Source organism: Canis lupus, chromosome 10, assembly GCF_048164855.1.
Source record: "Canis lupus baileyi chromosome 10, mCanLup2.hap1, whole genome shotgun sequence".
In the NCBI taxonomy this organism is placed as follows: domain Eukaryota; kingdom Metazoa; phylum Chordata; class Mammalia; order Carnivora; family Canidae; genus Canis; species Canis lupus.
The window spans coordinates 40,526,903-40,550,281 of NC_132847.1; the positions used below are offsets into that span (position 1 = coordinate 40,526,903).

General features: G+C 45.1%; 1 protein-coding gene across 7 annotated transcripts in view; it reads left to right on the forward strand.

Moving 5' to 3' along the window:
* Window positions 1-830: 830 nt before the first annotated feature.
* The window catches only part of ACER2 (alkaline ceramidase 2), a 32,964-nt gene continuing 10,415 nt past the window's right edge, over window positions 831-23,379 (forward strand). For 2 of the 7 annotated variants that reach the window (XM_072841497.1, XM_072841498.1), the window contains exons 1-4: window positions 834-1,047; window positions 9,986-10,100; window positions 10,920-11,061; window positions 18,148-18,285. In XM_072841497.1, coding sequence (XP_072697598.1) covers window positions 940-1,047; window positions 9,986-10,100; window positions 10,920-11,061; window positions 18,148-18,285 — 503 coding nt within the window. In that variant the 5' untranslated portion in view covers window positions 834-939. Of the gene's footprint in view, window positions 1,048-9,985; window positions 10,101-10,919; window positions 11,062-18,147; window positions 18,286-20,787; window positions 20,843-23,379 lie in introns of all 7 variants that reach the window. The other 5 variants (XM_072841500.1, XM_072841503.1, XM_072841499.1 and 2 more) reach the window with 5 other exon arrangements.

Here is a 23,379-nt window from a genome sequence, read left to right on the forward strand (position 1 = left end):
TGGGGCATTGTCCAAAGGAACCCACTTCACAGGATTACCCTGGGAACACTACCTAAGTGGTGATGCATGGAAGCTCCTCAAACAGTGCCTGGTGTATAATAAATGCTATCTATCTATCTATCTATCTATCTATCTATCTATCTATCTATCTATCTATCTATCATCATCTCTTGCTCTTTGTCCTGGAGATGTCATATCTGCCACACCGCGGCCTCTGAGTGTTACTATGGCTAGAGTTTCGTCCTATGTTTAACTGAAGATCAGATCAGATTAAAGCCCTAAAGCTAGAGTCCCGGAGACCAAGAGTGTCCTAGAAATTGGCAGAGGTGCTCTACTGAACGGCGGGTGCAGAGGCTGCAGGGGAAGGTCGTGGAGCCGGCACTCCAGCCTGCAAGGGCGTCCTGCTGTAGCCCACGGCACCGAGTCCTGCCACGCACACCCTCATGGGCTTCCGAGGGACGGGGGGCAGGGGGGGCTTGTGTCTCTGGAGGGTGAGTACGGGTCCCCCACAGAGCAGACGCCCTGAGAGTCCACAGGGGCAGCGTGCTCCCGGGGAGGGGGTGGCGCCAGGGAGTCTGAGCGGGAGGGGGCGTGGGCAGGCCCCCAGCCCCGCGGCGCCGCGCCCGCCACCTGCCGCCGCGCGGTCCGGGACGCCTCCGCCTCCGCCCCCGCCCCCGCCCCGGTGCAGCCCGCAGCCCGCAGCCCGGCCCGGGTGGGCGTGGCCTGCCGCCGCCGCGGTCCCCTCCGGGGGCGGGGCCGGGGCGGGGCCCGCGAGCAGGCCCGTCCCCCGGCGGAGGGCCCGGGAGGCCGGCTGGGGAGGCGCCACATCCGGCGGCTGACTCGGCGCATATAAAGCGGCGGCCGCGGCGCTCGGCTCCCCGCAGTGGCTCGGGCGCTCGGCGGCTGCGGGAGCGGCTGCCCCGATGCCCCACCGCGGCCATGAGCATCCCGCACTGGTGGGACCAGCTGCGGGCTGGCAGCTCGGAGGTGGACTGGTGCGAGGACAACTACACCATCGTGCCTGCCATCGCCGAGTTCTACAACACGGTGCGGGCGCGGGCGCGGGCGCGGGGCCGGCAGGCGGGCCGGAGGGAGGGGCGGGAGGGGACCCCCAGTCGTGGCTGCGCCTGAACCTGGACGTGGGTGTCCGCGTGCATCCGGGGCATCCTCTCTCCGGGGCCGGGGCATCGGCGCGCCCCCTCCTGCTCTCCATCTGTTCTCTTCTGTCTCTATCCCGACATCTGGGCTCATCCTCCTCTTGCCATTTCCTCCTGATGGCTCCATTGTCTTGTTTGGCCGCCACCTGTCCCGAAGCCAGTGGTCCGTGTCAGCCCCTGCCCCAGGTGGGTGACTCCGAGGCTGGCGAGCCCGCCGGGACGATTCCCTTCCTCCCTAGGACCTCGGTGGCGTGACGCACTCGGGGTCGCATCGCGGTTTCTCCCTGAACACCTGCCCCAGGAGCGCGGGCTGGGGGTGGGGCGGGGGCAGGGGAGTCCCCGAGAGAGCAGTCTGGGGCAGGGCCCATTGCCACTGCCGACTGGCCCTGCCCCACTAATACACCAATAACAGGTCGAGTTGCTTTTGGCCAGAATCAAGTTAATTGCCACTAGCTCTTATTTCTTTGCGTTTAGTTCCCAGTCTCAGTCCAGCCCCAAGTCAGCTCCCCCAGGCCTGTGCCCTCTCCAGGGATTAAGCCTGAGGAGTGAGAGGGAAGTTTGGGAGTGATTGTGCGTGCTTGGTGGGCTCGCCTCGGTCCCTGCTATGGAAGCTGAAACTTCCCCACTGCAGTGTCCTGTGTGCTGTTGTATTAACCGGAGCGAAACCTTGATGCTGGAAGGAAATGCCTCTTCTTTTCACTGTGCGGAGGCTCAGGATTCTCCGACCAAAGGGAAGACTGCATGGTCATGTCTTCGGCTACCCCACACGAAAAAACAGGAACTCCTGGTTTACAAGTCACTGTGAATTTGAGGTTGTTCTTTAGGATTTTCTCCTAAGATTTGCTGGAGAGAGTGTCCTTGGCATGAGTCAGTCCGGAGGGATATCAGATGAGCTAGTTCCAGGCTTTTCATTCATTGATGATGCAACTGAACTCTAGAGAAAGAAACTGTCATACTCATGTTTCTCACATGATCCAGAAATCTGCACTCTTCTCTCCTTCCCCCCTCACCAACACTCTTATTTGTGCTTATTTATGACTAGGTTAGTTCTTCAAGAAAGCCTGGTCCTCTGCTGTCCATAGATACTGTGAAAGACATAGTGGAGGTGGCTACAACTCACCTGCAGAACTCCTTCATTCAGAGCATTCTCTCAGGGGTAAAGGGTGGCACATGGGATGGGGTGGGGGCATGGCTGGGTACTTTCAGTAGCAGTAACTCATTTTCTCCTCGGTAAGTGGAGAGTACTAAGGATTTCACCAGAGTTAGAGAACAAATGACAGGGCAGGGACAAGTTCTCACACACCCAGCAAGGTAATGATCTGTGGAGTTTGAGGCCAGCTACTCAGACCTAATTACTTGGCCAGAAGTTCATCTATAGCTGCTCTGTGCCTGCCTTGAAAAGCCCCAGAGTGCTGGATGAGGTTTGCGGCGGGGGTGGGGGGAGGTGGGTGTAGTTTATGTTGTTTTTTACTTTTAATCTAGTCCCATTGGAGCTGTTAGGGAGTGAGTGCCAAAGTCTTTTCTTGAAATGAACTGTTGGTCTTCAGCTGCAGTGTCTGTGGGTGATTAGCCTGCCTGGTCTGCCTGACAGGCCTTATTCTTTGGAATACTCCGAAAACCACAAAATATACTTTAGCCCAACAGAGAGCTTTAAATCTCAGACAAGTAGTTGGTCACCTAACTTTGTTGAGTGTAGGTCCAAAGAGTTTAGCAAAAACCGTTTCCTTCTGTTTCCATGCCTTACGTATCTTCTGAAGCTTATCACAAGATGAACTCATGCTTCTCTCTTGTATTGAGGAAAGCAGTGAACTATTATTGGTGATAAACAGCTCATTAAATCCTCATAGGAAGGCAGTAGGTCTAATTATCCATTTTAGAAGAAAATAATCATTACTAATTTTGAGGAAAAGTTTAAGGAACTGAAGATATAAAATCAAGAGAGGACTAGGAGAGGGATCTGAAACCTTCTTAATGGGTCTTGGGGGTAGCAGCAGATCATTACTACAACCTCAATTACTAGTGGCTACCATTAATTGTTTGCTAGGTGTTGAAGCTCTGCTGCGTACTATACAATCACCCAAGTGGTGGGTGCTCATTATTAGATCCATTTGATAAAAGGAAGAAACCAGGGTCTGGATAGATGATGCAATTTGCCGAGGCCAAGAAAATGGCAGAAATAGAGTTAGAACTTGGTGCATTTGACTCTACAAAGATACTTCTGAAGATGGAAATGCCACTGCAGCCTTCTGTGACGTCTTTATTCTATACAACCTGGGTGTTTATCATTGGGTCATTCTTTAACTAGAAACTTTTGTGTTGGGACCATTTGATCTACAGGATAATATTCATGATGTTTGATATGAAAAAGATTTTCATTTTTTTTGTTATATTGGTCTTTATTATAAAATGTTAACCTTAGAAATAAAAGTTACTTTACCACCAAAAGTGGGTTTATTTTGGAATGAGACAGAATTGCTATTTGGAACAAGCAAGCTATAGCAAAACCATAGGCAAGTCCAACACACAAAGGAGAGGAATGTTATCTTATGGAAAAGGAGGAAGTCAGGAGGGGCTGTTTTGAACTGGAGAAGAGAGTTCAGAGTGATTGTTTCTCATTGGCTGAGTGGCCACGGTAATGGATTTCTTGTGGGAGATGCAAGGTGCATCTTTCCCAGTTGGAGCCTGGGATAGGCCATTGGTTCCTATTGGGGAAACTTCTCTTAGGGGTCTCTAATTGACATTGAGTGGCGTGGGCTTCTCCTTCCAACCTCCCCTTCTAGAATCCTCTCCCAAATCTACTTCAGTGAATTTCCTTACTACTTTTCACAAATAGCATTATCGTGGTAAAAAAATTCATAGTACACAAGTTATAAAGTGAAAAATATGCTTTCTTGTGTATCTCTTCAGACCTTTTTTCAGGCATTGTACAAAACACATGTATTTGGGTGACCATATGAGATACATATGTATAATGTATATATACAATATCTAAGTTTTTATTCAACGCAATTAAGATTATACTACACAAACTTCTCTTGGTGTTTTCTCTTAATAGGTCTTAGAGATGGTTCTATATTGGCTCAGAGTTATCTTCTTTACAGTGTCTAATTAGTGTTCCATTTAATGGATTGACCGTGATTTATTTACCCATTCAATCTCTTATTTATGGATATTTAAGGCATTTTATGTTTTATACTTTCAGCTTGGTTTCTGAGCAGTGATGCCATGAATATTCTTATATATGCATCTGGATGTACTTATACAAGTACTAATCCTCCACAGGGAATTGCTATATCAAGGAAAGTGTTTACTTAAAGACCGATAATTATTGCTAAATGGCCCACTAGAGAGAGTACCCTGGTTTATATTCCCACTGACAGTGTTTGGATGTATAAAGCATCTTGTTTTGGGGCCCCGCAAATCTCTGTTGCCTCAAGTCTTGTCATCATCCTTTGCTTCAGCCAAGCCCAAATCTCCCTTCCAAGAACATGTCATGCTCTTTCACCGCCTTTTGCTTGTGCACATTTTGTACTGTTTCTTTTACATACAAGTTTTATGGACTTCAGTTCCTTTTTCTGTTTTAAGTTTTTGGGCTCTAGTCACACTGAAGAGAAAGACTGTAGAACTCACTGCTTTAGGGAAAAGTAGGATCTACTTTTTAACCACTGGGCTTTGCTTTTGGGCACTCTGTTGCAGGGCAGGGACTCAGGGGGTCAGAAGTAAATCAACTGGTGCTGAAAAAAGTCTTGACGCAAAATATGTGCTTAAAATCAGTTCATCATTTGTCACCCTTCCCAAATTAGCTCTGCCACCAATCAAGGTCGGGAAGGTAGTTCTCGTGATATGCTAAAGCCCATGTCCCTTTAGGGCAGAATTGCCTATCTCCTGTGTTTGTTCATCTCTGGATCTATTTACTGGGCAACTACTGTGTGCCTGTCACAGAGACCAGACCTGCAAACAGGCGTCTCGGTGGTGGCATACCAGAGATGTGTACAAGTTGCAAGGGCGTTATTAGCATTCTGCATGAGGTTGGTGTAATGTGGGGGATTTTGCAAGAATTCTTCTGAGTGGGGTGACCAGCTTGTCCTGGTTTGTCCAGGCCTTGCCTGATTTTGAAGCTGAAAGCCCCATGGGGAACCCTCCTCAGTCCAGGCAGACCAGGACCGTAGATCATTCCAGAGGCAGGAGCAGAGTAATGGAATGGAGGATTAGACATCTGCATACACTTAAGATGCACAGTCTACCCAGCCAGAGGAATGCCCCTTTGCTGTTTATGAATCTCCTGTTCAGAAAATCTGACAGCCTGTTGCTTTGTCAGCATTTACCCTCTGCCTGGGAAAGTGCACACTCCCATGCAACGGGAGGAGATTGCCCTCTGTTCCTGCAATTATTTTGGTGCAATGTTATAGAGGAATTCATGGAATGAGGAACTTTCTAAGGAAATAATTAATACATTTGAAAATTGTGGTTTCCTTTTAATTAAAAAAATCTGCTCCGCAGACACTAGGCAAACTTGTTCTCCAAAGCAATATGCTTTAAAAAATACCCCTTGGCTGAACTATGCTTTACCTTCAGTAACCCACACAATTGAAAGGGGAAGTTTCATTTCTCAGACAAGATGGAGCCACTGAATGTGGGTTTTAACTAGGACTTGTTTGCTTTTTTGTATTTCTTTAGGAGTTCCTTCCTCTTTTTGTCTTGGGGAGAGTCTCCCTCTGACTTGGTCTTTCCCTTTTTTATAAATGGAGGGCTTTCAAAGACACGATAGAGGTAGCCATCATTGGTAGAAGGGCTACAAAGAGGCAATAATATGATTTCTGTTTTATTTGGGAGATGTTCAAATGGTGCTTCTAAACTCCTTAATAGGTATATTAAAAAAATGTTTGAAGTCACATGACTTCACTGTAGATGTAATGAACGACTTCATGCCTCTGAGTAGTGTGTACATACATTTAAAAATGATCAACACAGAAACCAACATTGCACTATATGTTAATTGGAATTTAAATAAAAATTTGAAAAAAAAAGTGATGAACACAGATGGACAGAGCCAGTTGGGGGACGGCTTGGCAGGAATTGGTTGCACTTGGCTGTGAGGGAGATTGCAAGGACTCTAGGCAATGAAAATAGGGTGTAAAAAGCAAAATGTGTTCTATCCCCCGACATTGTAGGAGGGGCGGTACATTGGGGCCCCTTTCCCTGGGGAATGGCTAGATGAACTGCTGCCACACGCAGCACTTGGAGCAAGTGAGGTCAATGTATCTGAACTAAGAGGAAAAGGTTTTTGTAGCCTATTGTTGAATGAGAGAGGCAGTAGAGCAATGCGATATATATATGTATTCACATACATGCAAGGGAAATGACTCGAAGGTTGTGAATCTGAGGACAATGGTTATTGCTCGGGAGGAGGATGGCAAGGAGACTTTTTTTTTTTTTAAAGATTTTATTATTTATTCATGAGAGAGAGAGAGATGGGGAGAGAGAGAGAGAGAGAGAGAGAGAGAGGCAGAGACATAGGCAGAGGGGAGAAGCAAGCTCCATGGAGGGAGCCCGATGCAAGACTCGATCCCAGGACCCAGGGATCATGACCTGAGCCGAAGGCAGACGCTTAGCCACTGAGCCACCCAGGCGCCCCAAGGGACTTTTTTTTTTTTTTTAATTACAAAATGAAACAGGAGAACACATTTATGTTTAAGAAAGGAGAAAGATCAGGTTTTGAGTTACCTATGGTGGAACAGTTCCATTTTCTCCTTCTCCCTTTTTCCTTCCTTCTGTGCTTAACAAAAGGACAGCCACATTTAAAATCACATCATAGGTGCATAACACAGGTATGTCAGATTTTGTAGATAACCAGTGAGGAGTTAAGCCAAGGAGGTCAGAGTGTGGCTGGGGGGCGGGGTGAGGGCTTAGAGGTGAAAATCAGCTCTGGGAGGTGGAAATAGCTCAGTGCTGGCCCCTGCTCTCTGGGTGACCACCTCTTTGACTTTCAGCCAGCCTGGGGAGCCCCTCTGGGTGCTCATGCAGTGCCCCTTGTCAAGCAAGGGATGGTCTTTAAATGCTCCCATTTTTACTCCTAATGATTGCTTATTTATTATTTATTTATTTATTTATTTATTTTTTAAAGATTTATTTACTCATGAGACAGAGAGGAGAGAGAGAGGCAGATAGGCAGAGGGAGAAGCAGGCTCCCTGCCAGGAGCCTGATGTGGAACTCATCCCAGGACCCTGGGATCACAACCTGAGCCAAAGACAGATGCTCAAGCTCAACCACTGAGCCAGCCAGGTGCCCCCTACCGATTGCTCATTTAAATGATTCCTTGGAAAGTTAAAGGCTGTGATAGTCATAATGAAAGACAGCTTACCGCTGACCAGACCCTAAGGCGGATGCCTCTTTACCTGCTGCTTAGTGACTGGGAGTTGCTGTTTTTCTGAGACTGGAGACCACACACCAGCTGGGGCATCTGAGATGATGATCCGAATTTTCACCCAGGATCACAAGTAGCTCCTGGGCCTCTCAGGTGGCAGGGAAGAAATGATCCCCAGCAGAGCAGACTAGAAACTAGCAACTAGAAAGAAAGTACCCCTTTCTCCACAATGGTGCAGCCCTGCTGGGGACTTCAGGCTTCGATCTTAACCCCAGGCAGCAGCCTTGTTCCCATCGTACCCCTGACATAAAATCTGGTTCTCCCCTCTTCACTTAAATTATTTCCCTTCTTCCCTCTCTTCCCTCTTGTCTAGAAGTGGTGTCCCTTCTAACCTTTCCTGCTCCCAGATGATGAAAGAGGCCTACATAGGCCGCTGACAGGGCCAATCCTTCCCTGTACAGCTCAGGTTCTGAGGTTTGCCAGTGCATTTTGTTCAGTTGTATCCCGGTGCAATTTCCTAGGTCTGGTAAAGACTTTCCACCCTGGCTTATTCAGTGCAGTTCAGACTGCCACCCTCATAGTTCCCTTGGGGCCGCCTCTGTACTGTTCAACATAGGGGATGGGTCTCTTTTGAAAGACTCCAGGCCCTTGACTTTCTGGACTTCCTCTGCCCCATTCTCCAACCTCTGAGTTTTTTTTCTTTTTTTGTGGAATCCTCACACCCCTTCCCCACTGGTGTTGCTCATTTCTCTGTAGCTGTAGTCTTCACATTCTTCACATTTCCTCTACCTGCTGTCATTTATGAGTCACAGTTACAAATGAAACTTCACAAGCTGAATGTCCCCACCACTTTGTACCTTCGAGGATGGCCTTCATTAACCACAAAGACAATCAGAATATAGCACGTGTGGACAGAGTGGTAGAGAAATTAGAGAACCCTTGTACATTGCTGGTGGGAATGTAACACGGTCCAACCACATTGAGAAACAGCTGGGTGGTTCCTCAATAAGTGAAACGTGGAGTTACCATCAGACCCAGCAATGCCAGCTTGGGCATATACCCAGAAGAAAACAAGCACTCAAAAGTTTGTATAGAAATGTTCATAGCAGCCCCATTCACAATGATCCACTAATGAGTAAATGGATAAACATATGGTATCCAGAGGATAGAATATTAGTTGGTCACACAAAAGAAGGAAAATACTGATACATGCTACTACATGGATGAACTGCAGACACATTGTGCTAAGTGAAAGAAGCCAGACACAAAGGTCATCTATCGTGTGAATATGCACTTTCATGAAATACCCAGAGTAGGTAAACTCTTAGGCATAGAAAGCACATTAGCAGTTGCCAGGGTGGGGGCGCTGTAGGAGGTGAGGAGGGAGCAGAAAGTACCTGCACAGTGGGACAGGATTTCTTTTTGGGGTGATGAGAAGGTTTTAGAACTAGACAGAGGTATGGTTACATATTCTTATGGCATCTAATGACATGAAATTGTACACTTTAAAATGTTCCGTTTTAGGTTATGTAAAATTTTCCCTCTATTTAAAAAAAATTAGAAAAAAAGGAGCTGGCTCTGACTTCCTAAAAACAAAAAGATAAAAAAAGTAAATAAAAAAAAAATTACAGGTGAGGTTCCAGAGTGACACCAACCAGTATGGTAGTCAGTAGGCCCCTGTGGGTGTTGAGCATGTGCAATATGGCTGGGCAGATGGAGATGTGCTGTCAGTATGAAGTTCACTCTGGATTTCAAAGCTTTATGTGAACAACAGAATGTAAAATATCTCCTTAATGATATTTAAGTAGTGATTACGTGTCAAAATGACAATAATTTGAGTATATCATATTAGGGAAGATTTATTTTTTTGAAAAGCCAAATGCCCCTGGGCTTAAACCTCCACTAAAATCTCAAAAGTTTGATCTTTACCTAAAAGTAGGTCTGATTAGGGTAGACATGGGAAAATAGGAAGCATCCTGCCTTCATGTGGGCCTTGGAGAAAAGGCTGGCCTTGCCAGCAGAAAATTACTGGGAGCTGGGAGGTCTAGCCCTCACCTCCATATTAAACTTTAGTTTTTTACCATTACTTAATGAAGGCTTTACCTTTAAAAATGTATGTGCGAGTAGATCAGAATGCCTCATAGTTAGTCTTGTGCAGAAAAAAGAAAGATTCTTAGGATCCAGAGAGGAGGCTGGGCAGCTTTCATAGATTGATCTTGGGGAACAACTCTAAAAACACTGCAGAGGGACCGGAAGAAGCCTCCAAATGGCCACTAATGAGGTCTTAAATTATCCTGTATCTGCAGTTAACAACAACAAAAACAAAAAGTTGTAAGAGCTTAAACAAGATGTGTGGCCCACATTCATCCCAGTTTGCAAAAGTCATATTTGGAACACGCTGCTTTATTTTTTTGCCCTTTTACTTAATATTCATTTTTTCATTTTACATCCCCTCCCCCCCAGATCAGCAACGTCTTATTTTTCGTTTTACCGCCCATCTGCATGTGCTTGTTTCGCCAGTATGCAACATGCTTCAACAGTGGCATCTACCTAATATGGACTCTCTTAGTTGTAGTGGGTAAGTGGATTCACTTTCGAGCATGGGCTGAAAGGGAGGAAATGGAATTCTGCACACTTCCTGTCCTATTCGAACATTATGTTTTGTAAACCAAAGTCACCCTGACGTCTTAGCGAACTTTTATTTTGCTTGCTTAACGCCAGAAGGAGGACTCTTTTGAACATAGGCTTGATAACAAGGGCTACTGTAATGATCCCTGAATTGCATTTGAGGCTTTATTTACATAACAGCCATTGGTGCTGTGCCAGCACAATTTTCTGAGGACTTCTGAAGAACATCACACACATTAAAAAAAAAAAAAAAAAAAAAAAGAAAGAAAAGAAAAAGAAAAGAAAAAGAAAAAGAAAAAAAGAAACATCACACAAAATAATTGAACTCTGATGAGACTCTCGCCTAATGGTCCAAAATTAAAGAAAGAAAATTCTAGATGTTTGAGCCTTCATCCATTGTTCTGGGAAATGCTTGTATAATTTCCATTTCCTTCCACAGGCAGATTGGGAATCCTTAACAGTAAGAGAATGTTGACTTTTACTTACTGCCTGTTCCCATGAAGCCCTGGTGGAGGAGGATAGAGTATTAAACTGTGGCATTATTAAAGTTCTGATGTGCTGACATTGGGGCGCTGCTTGAAATCCTCTTTTTAGGCTTCAAGTCTGCATGCCAAGGTGGTGTGTGTTTCTTCCTTCAGCTTCTTTCAGTGAGAGTGTGATCTGGTGATTGTGACAGTGGTTGGTCGAATGGCTGTCCTCCAGCAGCGTGTTGAGTTTGCGAGTCTGTACTTCTGTGGTGACCTTCTTTATTGGTTGGAATTGATTCTAGGAATTGGATCCGTCTACTTCCATGCAACCTTAAGTTTCTTGGGTCAGATGCTTGATGAACTTGCAATCCTTTGGGTTCTGATGTGTGCCCTGGCCATGTGGTTCCCCAGAAGGTATCTACCAAAGGTCTTTCGGAATGACAGGTAAGCCTGTGCTAAACACTTTTGTATTTACTGCTAAGTGCAGTACCCAATATATCGATGAATGTATCTGGAAAACAGCACACAATGGAGCCTAACCTCCTGATGAGTTTATGATGTACTTGTTTAATATTCACTGATCAGTTTATGGCCTGACATAATAACGAGGAGGGAATTTTAATATGCTTGGACGAAGAATTTATAGGATATTAGGGGGGCAGCCCTGGTGGCTCAGTGGTTTAGCGCTGCCTTCAGCCCAGGGTGTGATCCTGGAATCCTGGGATCGAGTCCCATGTCGGGCTCTGCCTGTGTCTCTGCCCCTCTCTCTCTCTCTCTCTCTCTCTCTCTCTGTGTCACTCATGAATAAATAAATAAAATCTTAAAAAAAAGAAAAAAGGTATAGGATATTAGGGGCAAAAAGTCAAATGCCTCCCTTTTAGGAAAGAACAAAAGTGGAAAGATTTTCAGTGGGGGAGAAATTATTGAATGGTAGTTCAAAGACCTTTGATTTTCTGCTAGAACATTTCCTTGAATCCAATCCAATTCTCCCATTTGATAAGTTTATAGAATTCCATTAAGGAAGTGGCTCCTGTAGCTGTAGATCTCGTGGTTGTCAAATGGTATTGGTTTTACTTCTGCTAAGATCTACACACACACATACACACCTCCAAGCTGGAGATCTGGACTTTCATCCAAGGGATGCATTTTAATACCTGTTGTGATGCTTATATGGTTTTCCACCCAGTAAATATTTTTTTTTGAACACTTACTATGCATTTTTTCTAGGCACTGGGATAAAGCAGTAAACAAAACGGTAGAGTTTCTGCCTTCAGTGACCTCATACTGAAGTTGGGAAGGCTACAAATCAATGAACAAACAAACAGTACAATATTAGGATAAGTGCTAGGATAAAAAAAGGAAGCTGAAAAGGGTAATGGTGACATGGGGTGCTCATTTAGAGTTTGGTCAGGGAAAGCCTTTTTTGAGGAGCTGTAGGAGGTTTGTTAATATCTGAAGAAACAGAAGAGAGTCAATCTCAAAGATGAGAAATGTTCCTAGAACATATTATCCACATATATTTCTCTGTGGGACACTATTTTATATGGAGATGTGTGTATATGGATAAATAGTCTAAAAACATGGATTCAAGTAAGCAAGCTGTATGTACTCAGGGAAGAGCTATGCTAGGAAAAGAAAAGAATTCCCTACAGTTTTCCTGGTAATAGGAATTTTAGAGCTATTAAAGACAAAGGCTGTTCTCTATGGATGGAGGTAGAGAAGTATCCATAAAACATGCTGGCTGCAAAAAGCCCATGGTAGAACTATGTTGATATTACAACTTTAGAATGAATTAATCTCTTTTTGAGCCTGTGTCTTTGGTATTTGCAGAGAGATGCCTAGAGAAGGAAGATAAACAACCACTATCATTGGCTATTATTAGGAATGGAATAGGGAATGAGGGAGAGAACTTTAGCTTTTCCCTTTAATCTATACCATTGTACAGTTTTTTTTAAAGATTCTATTTATTTATTCATGAGAGATACAGAGAAAGAGGCAGAGACACAGGCAGAGAGAGAGAGAGAGAGAGAGAGAGAGAGAGAGAGAAGCAGGCTCCATGCAGGGAGCCCGACATGGGACTCGATCTCGGGTCTTCAGGATCATGCTCTGGGCCGAAGACAGGCACCAAACCGCTGAGCCACCCAGGCGTCCCTGTACAGTTTTTTTTTTTTTTTTAAACAAAGAGCACATGTTAATCTTTAATATTAAAAATGTATTTTTCAACGAGGTAGGGAGAAAACATACTTCAAATGAACTAGTTTTACAATCTTCATTGTGCAGAGCTGGATTTGAATTAAATAGTTTTTTTTGGGGGACGCCTGGGTGGCTCAGCGGTTGAGCACGTGCCCCTGGCTCAGGGCGTGATCCGTAGTCTCAGGATCAAGTCCCACATCAGGCTCCCTGCCTGGAGCCTGCTTCTCCCTCTGCCTACATCTCTGCCTTTCTCTGTATCTTTCATGAATAAATAAATAAAATCTTAAAAAAGTTTTAAAAATTTATTTATTCATGAGAGATACACAAAGACAGAAACATAGCAAAGGGAGAAGCAGGCTCCCTGTGGGGAGCCTGATGTGGGACTCCATCCCAGAACCCCAAGATCATGCCCTGAGCCAAAGTTCAGACGCTCAACCACTGAACCACCCAGGTGCCCCTAAATAGTATTTTCTTGGAGAATCATCAAGCAGATAAAGTGTCTTCAAGATTACTTATCCAAAAACGGAGAAGGAGTGAGCCAGCTGTTTACAAGAAGTGACCAGATGGGCATTCTCGGACTCAGGAGAAATATAGTTTCCGTTTGCCATGGCCTTCTCAGTAGAGGAGGTAGGCTTTACCGTGGGGCAGGTTGATTTGGGCGGTCTTCAGTTTCTAGTCTTGTTGTGCTTGCTTCGTTGGCTTTAGGAGAACAACCAGAGATGCTTACAAAGCCTCAGAGGTGGAGAAATGGGGTGGGGTGAGGGTCAAAGATGGGCAGCGCCAGGCAGGGTCATGAGGGGACGTCATAGGCAAGCGCTTTTGAACTCTGGCTGAGAAACATCATTTACCTTTGGTCTTTCCTGTGGTGTCAGAAGGTGGCCACCAGTTACCTCCATCCTGCCCCGAGCTTAGTGGGTGATAAGTTGAGAGCTGAGGAACCTCTTTGCTCTTAGATCTGATCTTTGAAGTCCTGGGATTTGAGTGAGAAGTTGCAGATGATTTTGTTCATGACAGTCTGGAGGTGCTGCTTGAAATTCCAAGTGACAGTTTTTAGTGTGTTCATAGAGAACCTTTTTCTTTTTTCATTTTTTTCTTTTCTTAAGTAGGCTCCACACCCAGCATGGAGCCCAACACGGGGCTTGAACTCATGACCCCAAGATCCAGACCTGAGCTGAGATCAAGAGTTGGACACTTAACCAGCTGAGCCCCCTGGGCGCCCCTTTCTTGTTCATTTCTTGAAGGGAGGAATGAGGGAATGTTATGAGCAGGAGAGAAAATGAGGCATTGGATGTAGTGACTATAAAGCTTACCAACTTTAATGATGAAGCCATACCGTGAGACAGAGAGGTGACAGCTTGGTGGCAATACTTTTGTATTACCAGCACCATTTCTCTGGGAAGATGGATTCTACTATCTTCAGCTTGGGGAGAGTCCTTTGGAGCCCTGAGCTTCACAGATGTCTGTGTCCCCAGCCTTGGAGACTCCCTGGGTTAGAATCCTAGCTCCCCTGCTTACAAATGGTGTGACTCGTCTTGACTCTTTCACTTTCTGTTTCCTCATTTGTCAAATTAGGTAAATAATCCTCTTGTGAGAGGATCCTGCAGCATACAGTAGAGTACTAGAAATGTGGCGAGTGCTCAGAGTTAGCTTCCAGTACTACCAGTGGCACGTGGAGAGTTCTGCTTAGCATCTTGGACACACACACACACACACACACACACACACACTGAGGGAGAAAATGGAATCATAGAGGTGAATGAGGAAAAGGTGTGTGTTATAGGAAACTGGCGCACTGTAAATAAGGATTTCCAACTTTATTCTGCCTTCAACTTGCCAGTGACAGAGCAAGAAAACCAAACCCCTTTTTGTGGGCCTCACCGCCCAGGACATGGGGACAGGTACAACTCTGAGCCCAAGTGGCAGGCCAGACCAAAGACTTCGCATCAAAACCAGGATTTCTGCAGACCAGGGATTGTGTGGCTTAGCCATCCAAGCTTGCCAGTTAACATCTCTTTTTGTGATCTAGAGTTTGCTGGAATATTTCTAAAACCACATTAAAAGTAGTTCCAATATGAGGCTTCTGGAGAAGGGATAGCAGAGCCTGGTGGTGAAGTGTGTCAGATGGACATGGCTTTGGGTTATAGGGCTTTGTTTTTTTTTTTAAAGCTCTGGTACCTCATTTTGCTCATCTGTAAACTGGAGATATTAAGAGTACCTTGTGGGGTTAGAAATATAGGGGAGAAATCCTATTAAGTGTAGAGTACAGTGTCTTGTCCAGAGTAAGGACTCAGTAAGTCTAGCAGTTAGTATGACTGGTTAATATGGCAGGTGTTTTGAAGAATGTCTAGAACAGCAGGGAAATTATTAAAGTTTACCATATAAATAGGAATAATTGGCAGGTCAAAAAAATTGTTCTTTTTTCTTGCCTAGAGTATCCTAAGAATCATCAGACACTTAGCTGTTGATGGTTAAGAATTTTTAGACATTTTTGTTTTGAGAAAAAAACCCAAGAACAAAGAACTATTACAGGCTAATTGTTTCCATTTCTTAAAGATTTATCCCACTGTGACTTTTAGGATTTTGCCCTCATTTTGTAATCCAGTTCAGGTTTTGAATCCTGAATTGCCAGGGTGCAGGCTGGGGTCTGGCCATCCTGCTCTAGCTGGAAGACTGGGGGCCAGAGTCTTAGGTCTCTGGGCCAGATCAGTTCCTTACTAATAAAATGACACACCTGGACCTTCCAGGACCAAATGCTGTAATCCTGTGACGATCATGGCCGATTATTCTATATAGATTATATTTTAGTCCTAAAGTATAGTTTAAAAGAGTGGGTCTTAACCAAGAACATTTCCATCCCTTAAGGGACATCTGGGCAGTTCATGGATATGTTTTCGGTGGTTACAATGATGGAGGTTTTATCCTCCATAAAATCCATTTCGCTTTGGAAGAACAAAAGTGTCATCGCTAAGTATTTGCTATATAAACGGGGTGGAGAGTCTGTTGGGGTTGCAAACCTCTGCTCTAAAGGGTGGCTAAAGGTAACAACAGTAGCAGCTTTGTTATGTTGGTGGTGTTGGGGCTCTTTTGACTTAGGGGAATCAAGGAAGGCCAAGTGATGGGCATTCCCTGACCTGGTTCCAGTTTGAGCCCAAAATTGGCTGGAAAGTTGAGAACAGGACCAGAGATCACATCAGGGGTTGCCCCACGTCGCTGATAAGACAACAGCCTGTCAAGAAGCCCTCGCTCCTGGACATTCCCAGTTCTTGTACCTAGGACCTCTGGGGACTCTGGGGTCAGCCAGCCTGGCTCTGTGGCTTCTGCCGGTTGCAGATTTGTATGTTCACAGGTTGTTTTGTCGGCTCTTCTTAGAGCACATTCCTCCACACCCTCTGGACCGACATGGGAGGTGTCTGCCTATGTTCTCCTTAAAGAAAACAAGTTTCGTCAGGCTTGCTGCCTTTGAACTATTTGGCAGTACCCTATAGAGCTTTGGGAGATTGCAACACCAGCCTCGTCACTTTTCCCTGAGAGTAGATATTATTCACAATAACGTTACCATTTATTCTCAAACAATGGTAATGATGACAGTGATAGTGGATTTTATTAGCACATACCATGTTACTGGGCACCGGGCACCATGTTAAATGCTCTGATGCTTGTAGGGAACACCATGGGGTAGGGGGTCTTCATTTCCAAAGGGGAAATGTGAGGCTTGGAGGGTTTAGCAATTTGCCAAAAGGTCCCACAGCTACTAAGCAAGGGGAGCAGAAAGTGAACACACATCTGTTAGCTGGAACACCTGTGCTTATATTACTGTGGCTCCAGCTCCCGAACCATTGGTCTAGAGAAGTAATGCAATTTAAAAATGTTTGTTTGTTTGCTAACCCTCTTTTTTTTTTTTTCTTTTTTTCTGCTTATCCAATCTAAAAAGGCTGAAAAGCCTTGGTGCAAGTCAAAGAACCTCCATACCCCCTGAAAGAGTGATGGCGGGTCCTTAAGGGCCATTTGCAAGGTGGGAGGAGGGGAGCCGCCTCTGTCATCCTCAGCAGGCAGCCTTTCATCCAGTAGCGAAGGATGCCAGCCAAGGCCAGGAGGAAAACACGACTCTCCTGAGGATTTGCTGCCTGGATTCTTTCCCACATACGTATTTCTTCTCTGGTTGAAGTTCAGGGCTACAATTCCTGTTCCTTCCAGTCAGAAAGTTGGCAGCTCGATCAATGATTTCCTGTGCCTTGATGATAAATGGTTTTCCTCTCGAAGAGATAAATTTGTATTTTGGAGGTTTCGGTGTACTTTGATTTCTTTATAATGGGATTTCATTCAAATGAGTTTCCCAGCTACGACCTGTTCCAGGGCTTTTGGCCAAAGTAAATTGTGCTAATGAGGAATAAAAGAAACTTCAGGAAAATCATGTGCTCCTAAATTTCAGCCATGGATGAGGCCTTGGGGATCATCTAGTCCAGCCTTTTCATTTCATAGATAAGGAAATGGGAGTCCCAGGGAGAGAAGGACCATGTCCCAGATCACGTCGCCACTTCTGGCTCTTTCTACAGAAAGCACCTCCACTGAGGGATGTGAGGGTGGGATTTTTCCAAGATTGGTCATGTCAAAAACTTGTCAACAGAGTTCCAGTGCATGCTGGGCTGTGAGTTGACAGTAAATATAGACACTCTTAGAATTTTTCCTTAAGCCTTTTAGCTTTATGTGTTAGACACATAGGTTTTTTTCTTTTAAACTAGGGAGCTTTGTGGTTTGTCAGTCGTCCCCGTTTTTCTTGTAAAAGTCCTACACGTCGTTCACCTTGTAGAACAGGGGTCGGAAGGCTAGGTCCCATGAGCCAAATGGGTCCACTGCCTGCTTTTGCAAGTCAAGTTTTATTGGTGTGCAGCCACGCCCACTCACTTACTGCTGCCTATCGAGGCAGACTTAGGTAGCTGCAGAGGTCCTGGGACCTGCAAAAACCCAAAATATTTGCTGTCTTACCCTTTACAGAAAAAGCTTGCTAACCCCTGCCATACAATATATGAAAAAAAATATAGAAAAGTAACACTAACGAAAACAATTATCCATATTTAAGACCCCAGGGACTTAGATGGATTCTCATTTCACCATTCTCTTGGCTAAATATTTTACACATTTTTTGGTTATTTCCTAAGGATAAACTTCTAGAGGTGGAGTTCCCGAACTGGGCATGTGAGTGGGCTTAAGACTCCTGGTACTTAGGGCACAACTTCTTTTCAGCTTATACTCCGCCTGCGGCACCTGTACCTTTGCCAGCATTCACTAAACAAACGAGACCTCCTTTGCTAACAGTTCAGTTTGCTTTCATTGATTCAGGGGCAGGTTCAAGGCGGTGGTCTGCGTCCTTTCTGCAGTTACAACATGCCTGGCGTTTGTCAAGCCTGCCATCAACAACATCTCTCTGATGACCCTGGGGGTTCCATGCACTGTGCTGCTCATTGCAGAGCTAAGGAGGTGGGTACTTTTGTTCTTCCCACCTGCCCCTTTGGCTGACCCTGTGTTGGGAACACACCAGCTTCTGGTTTTTGTTTTGTTTTTGTTTTTATGAAGATTTGAGATAGAAAGATAGCAAGCACACGTGAATGGGGCGGGGGAGGATTGGAGGGGGAGAGGGAGAGAGAGAAAGAGAGAAAGAAAGAACCTCAAGCAGACCCCCTGCGGAGCACAGAGCCTGAGGCAGGCAGGGCTCGATCCCAGGACCCTGAGATCATGACCTGAGCTGAAATCAAGAGTTTGATGCTTAACTGACTGAGCCACCCAGGCTTCCCGCTTCTGGTGTTAATTTGTTTTGTTTTTAACCACACTCAAGTGTGGAAGAGGAGTCTGACTCTTCATGTAAAGTTAGTTCCTGACTGGGTGACTAGAAGCACATTTGATGGCTTGGTTCTAAACATTAAGGGGAGAGGGGAGCAGCTGTTTAGTGGATGCAATGCATCCCAACAATCCAAAGCTAGCTTAGCAGGAACGTCTCAAGGACCTGGTGAGTGCCTAGACCAGCCTGCCTAGCCTTAATTCTGTGCAAAGAATAGATTTGTTTACATGACAAGAATAAGGAGAAGAATCCTAGTGAGGCTATTGCATTTACACGCAGAAGGGGAAACAGAGGTCTATATATGAGGCAACTTTGACTCCAGGTATGGTACCATTGACTGTGCTAGGCTCTCTGACACCTGTCCTGTAAGCCTTTGCTTTTTTGCATAAGGATTTTCCTTTGGAAACTTGTCTATTCAAGTTTGGGTTGATATCCAGAGACAGGTTAGCCTTGTGTGTGCAGGGCTTCCTTAACCCCCAAATACATCAAACTACTGCCCTTGTTGGAATACTCTGAAAATGCTTTTTCTTTGTGCCCATCTTTATTATTTTTTTTTAAGATTTTACTTTTATTTATGAGAGAGAGAGAGAGGGAGGCAGAGACAAAGGGAGAAGCAGGCTCCACAGGGAGCACCATGGGGGACTTGATCTCAGGGCTCTGGGGTGACAACTCCAGTGGAAGGCAGATGCTTAACACTGAGCCATTCAGGTGCCCCCCTGTAAGAAGGCACCCCATCTTTATTTTTTATTTTTTTAAAAATTTTTATTTATTTAAAATAAATAAAACAGAGAGAGAGAGAGAGAGAGGCAGAGACACAGGCAGAGGGAGAAGCAGGCTCCATGCACCAGGAGCCCGACGTGGGATTCAATCCCGGGTCTCCAGGATCACGCCCTGGGCCAAAGGCAGGCGCTAAACCGCTGCGCCACCCAGGGATCCCGGCGCCCCATCTTTAGAAGTGCATTTTAATTCAAGACTTTCTCATTGTTGAGGACATGGAATTTAACTGCTCGATCTTCTGAAGTCTTGTATATCTTACTTTGTGTGTGAGAGTTACTCTGTGTGATGTATTGACAGGTTTCTCTCAGTCTTTGTTCTGAGAGGAGATACATGGTTCTTTCCACTGCTTTGCCTCTGAGGGTTGCTTTGAATGCTGGCAATACCAGGCATGATCAATGGTGATTGAAGAAGTATTTAAGAATACTGGCTGGCCAAGGAAGGATGCTATTGGTCTTGTCTTGTTGGCTTCCTTCAGTAGCCTTGAAGGAGTGGAAAAATAAGAGACTCGTTTCAGAACACTAACCGATTTTGAAGCTCTTCGGAAAACACACAAATTGCCAATAAAGATCTGAAATGGATTTGTAACAGTTTAGTGGCACTGGCTCTTATTAGGCCTGAATTGAGTAGAAGGTCCTGGACTTAGCTAGGTTTCTTGAGAACTCACTTTGTACATAATCACAAAGGAAATCATCTGTTTCATACTTAAAAAAATCTTTGCCCCTGAAAAGCTAGCCACCACTCCAGCTTGTTGGTCTCCGTCATTATATTAATAAATGGCAACATCAGGGGAAGTATCCCTCCTTTCTGGATCCTTTCTGCTGGGGTCTTTCTGCCTGTGGATCATTCCCTCCATTCTCCTAAACATACTTTACTCCTGTATATTGTCTACTGGGTCCTTAGCCCTCCTTAAATGGTCCCTCCCATTGGCCTGTAAGAACACTGGGGCCTCTCCCATCTTCTCTAGCCCTTAGCCTGGCCTCAGCCCAGGTCTGTCTCCAACCACCACCCTTTCTCTCTTGTCTGTCACAGCCCAAGGTCTTAGAAGTGCTTATTATATATGTAAGTGATCTCTGTGCCCAACATAGGCTCAAACTCAAGACCCCAAGGTCAAGAGTCATATACTCTACCAACTGAGGCAGCCAGGTATCACAACCTAGCATCTTTAAAAGTTATCTTCATCCCTTAGCTCTCATTTCTTCTTTAGCCCAGTGCAATCTAGCTTCTGCCCCACTTCCATGCCTAAGCCCCCCTTGGCTATATGTCCAGGGATGGTTCTTCAGCCCTCCTGTGTCTTATGCGCTCTTCTCTCAGCTGTTTGCAGAATCCACTCCTCTCATCCTTGCCTCATTCTTCCCTATGCCTCCTAGGATGCCACACCCTCCTGGAATTCCGCTCTGCGGCAGCTTCTTTTCAGACTCTCAGGTGAGCTCCTTATTGGCTACATACCTTTGCATGTAGGGGTCCCTTAAGGTGACCTCTCACTTGGCCTGGAAGAGCTCATTGACATTGCACTAATGACTGAATGCATGCAAATGATTCCCAGGTGTGTGTCTGACTCTGTCCTTCCTTCTGCCTCCACTGTGGCACATCTGGCTACCTGCCCAACCTTGGACTCCACCTGTCACAGCCGTTTCGAATTCATCCACATTCCTGATCTGCTTTTCCAGTCCTGGTTCTCTTGATATTTCCAGCTGCAGTAAATGGGAGCACCATCTACCCATTTGCTCAAGGCAGAAGCCTGGTTTCCTCTCTTCCTTCCCTGAACATCCCCATCTGATCAGTGTCATTCTATTAGTTGACATGACAACTGACATCAAGTTTAATATCCTTAACCTGGCCCATTCTTCTAATAGTCCCAGTCTCTCTCTCTCCTTTTTTTTTTTTTTTTTTTTTTAGCTGACATTGCATTGCTGAAGTTCAAAATCTTAACAGACCCCTGCCTGCTGACCTGTCCTGCATGAAGCTCCCCCTTACACTCTATCCTCTAGCTGTCCCAATCTTCCCTACCCCCAAAGGGGCTTAGCTCTTTCTGTCCCCGGGTCCTTGTTCCTGTTGTACGTACTTTTGGACTCTCCTGTTTGGCTCGCTTCTGACTCATCGTTAACTCACCTGTTTTGTTCAGTTGTTCATAGCATCTCAAGCTTCTTTTCTGGCACCCATCCCAATATTTTAGTAATTAAAAAAAGTTATTTGTGCTGGTTTTTTGTTTAGTGTCTGTCCCTTTTCTTGATGCAGACTCCACAGGCAGGGATAAGGCCCCTATGTTCACTGCCATGTCCCAGTTCCCAGCCGAGTCCCAGCAAGGAAAGAGAAGATGGCTGTTGGCCTGCTTTGATAAAATTCCCAGACGAGGGGATGCTTTTGTTTTTCTTTGCATTTCCTTCCAGGACCTTTCCTGCTATCATTAGCGATGATCTGTGATCTGTAATGGTGGGTGGCAGCTAAATATTTCTCATTGAGCCTCCCTCTGCTCAAAGGAGCTGGGGAAGCTTTCTCTTTCCCATTAGCCTTGCTGCTAGAGCTTGTTTCTAGTCTTTTCATATTTTATTTTATTTTTTTTAAGATTTTATTTATTTATTCATGAGAGACACAGAGAGATATATAGAGAGAGGCAGAGACACAGGCAGAGGGAGAAACAGGCTCCATGCAGGGAGCCTGACATGGGACTCAATCCTGGGTCTCCAGGACCAGGCCCTGGGCTGAAGGCGGCTAAACCGCTGAGCCACCCAGGCTGCCCTCTTTTCGTATTTTCATTTTCTTTTCTGAACTTTCTTCTCTCAGACCATGAGACAACAAAATTTTATTTCAGGCTATGACCTGATATTTAATGAAATTTGTGTGAATATTACTAAGTGGCTCAGCTGCATATAACATAAAATATTTTAAAAAATTATTTATTCATGAGAGAAACAGAGAGAGAGAGACAGAGACATAGGCAGAAGGAGAAGTAGGCTCCCTGTGGGAAGCCCGATGCAGGACTTGATCTCCAGGACCCTGGGATCACAACCTGAGCCAAAGGCAGATGCTCAACCACTGAATCACCTAGGTGCCTCACATTCAACATATTTTATTTTATTTATTTTTAAGATTTTATTTAATCATGTGAGACACAGAGAGAGGCAGAGACATAGAGGGAGAAGCAGGCTCCCCACGGGGAGCTGGATGTGGGACTCAATCCCAGGACCCCAGGATCATGACCTCAGCCAAAGGCAGATACTCAACCACTGAGCCACCCAGGCATCCCTAACATATTTTCAAGTAGGTGCTTTTAGTATAGGAGACAACTTTGAGAATACAACAAAGGGTTAAGAAGAGGAGAACTGCAGTTATCAGCTCAGGTTTTTTTTATCCTAGAATTGGGTCCTATTGTATATATCACTTTTGTTCTGCTTTTCTCATTTAATCTCACATTGAGTCAAGTACAGATAGGCCTGGTCAGCAGCAGGTAGCAGGAGCTCTCCCTCTATGAACAGAGGAAGGGGCAGTCCCAGGGCACCCTGAGATGCTGATTGGGCAGGGCTTTCCCCACACATGACTCCTCACTCGGCATTCTGCTTCTCTTGCCACTTGGCACATGCACTGCCTCTCCAGCATATTGAGGAATGTTCTGGTGTGTTCCTTAAGCAAAAGATTCTAGGTTTAATTGAATTGAGTGTACCAAATTGTCTATAGTTGTTGACACTTATTTTTATCCACATTCATTTTATCTTTTACAATAGCAAGGCAAGAGGCCTGTTCATTTTGCCTTCCACAGTGCCTAGCATGCATTCAGAGAATTTGGTACTGAATCAACGTGGTTGCTGTTGTTGTTTTTTTGAAGTCTGAGGAAAAAAATGTGTTTCTTAGATCACTGGAATCCAATTAACATTTTCTTTTACTTCCTTGTTTTATTTATTCATTCAGCAAGCATTGCTTTCATGTCTATTCTGGGCCAGGCACTGCATATACTTGGTGAAAAG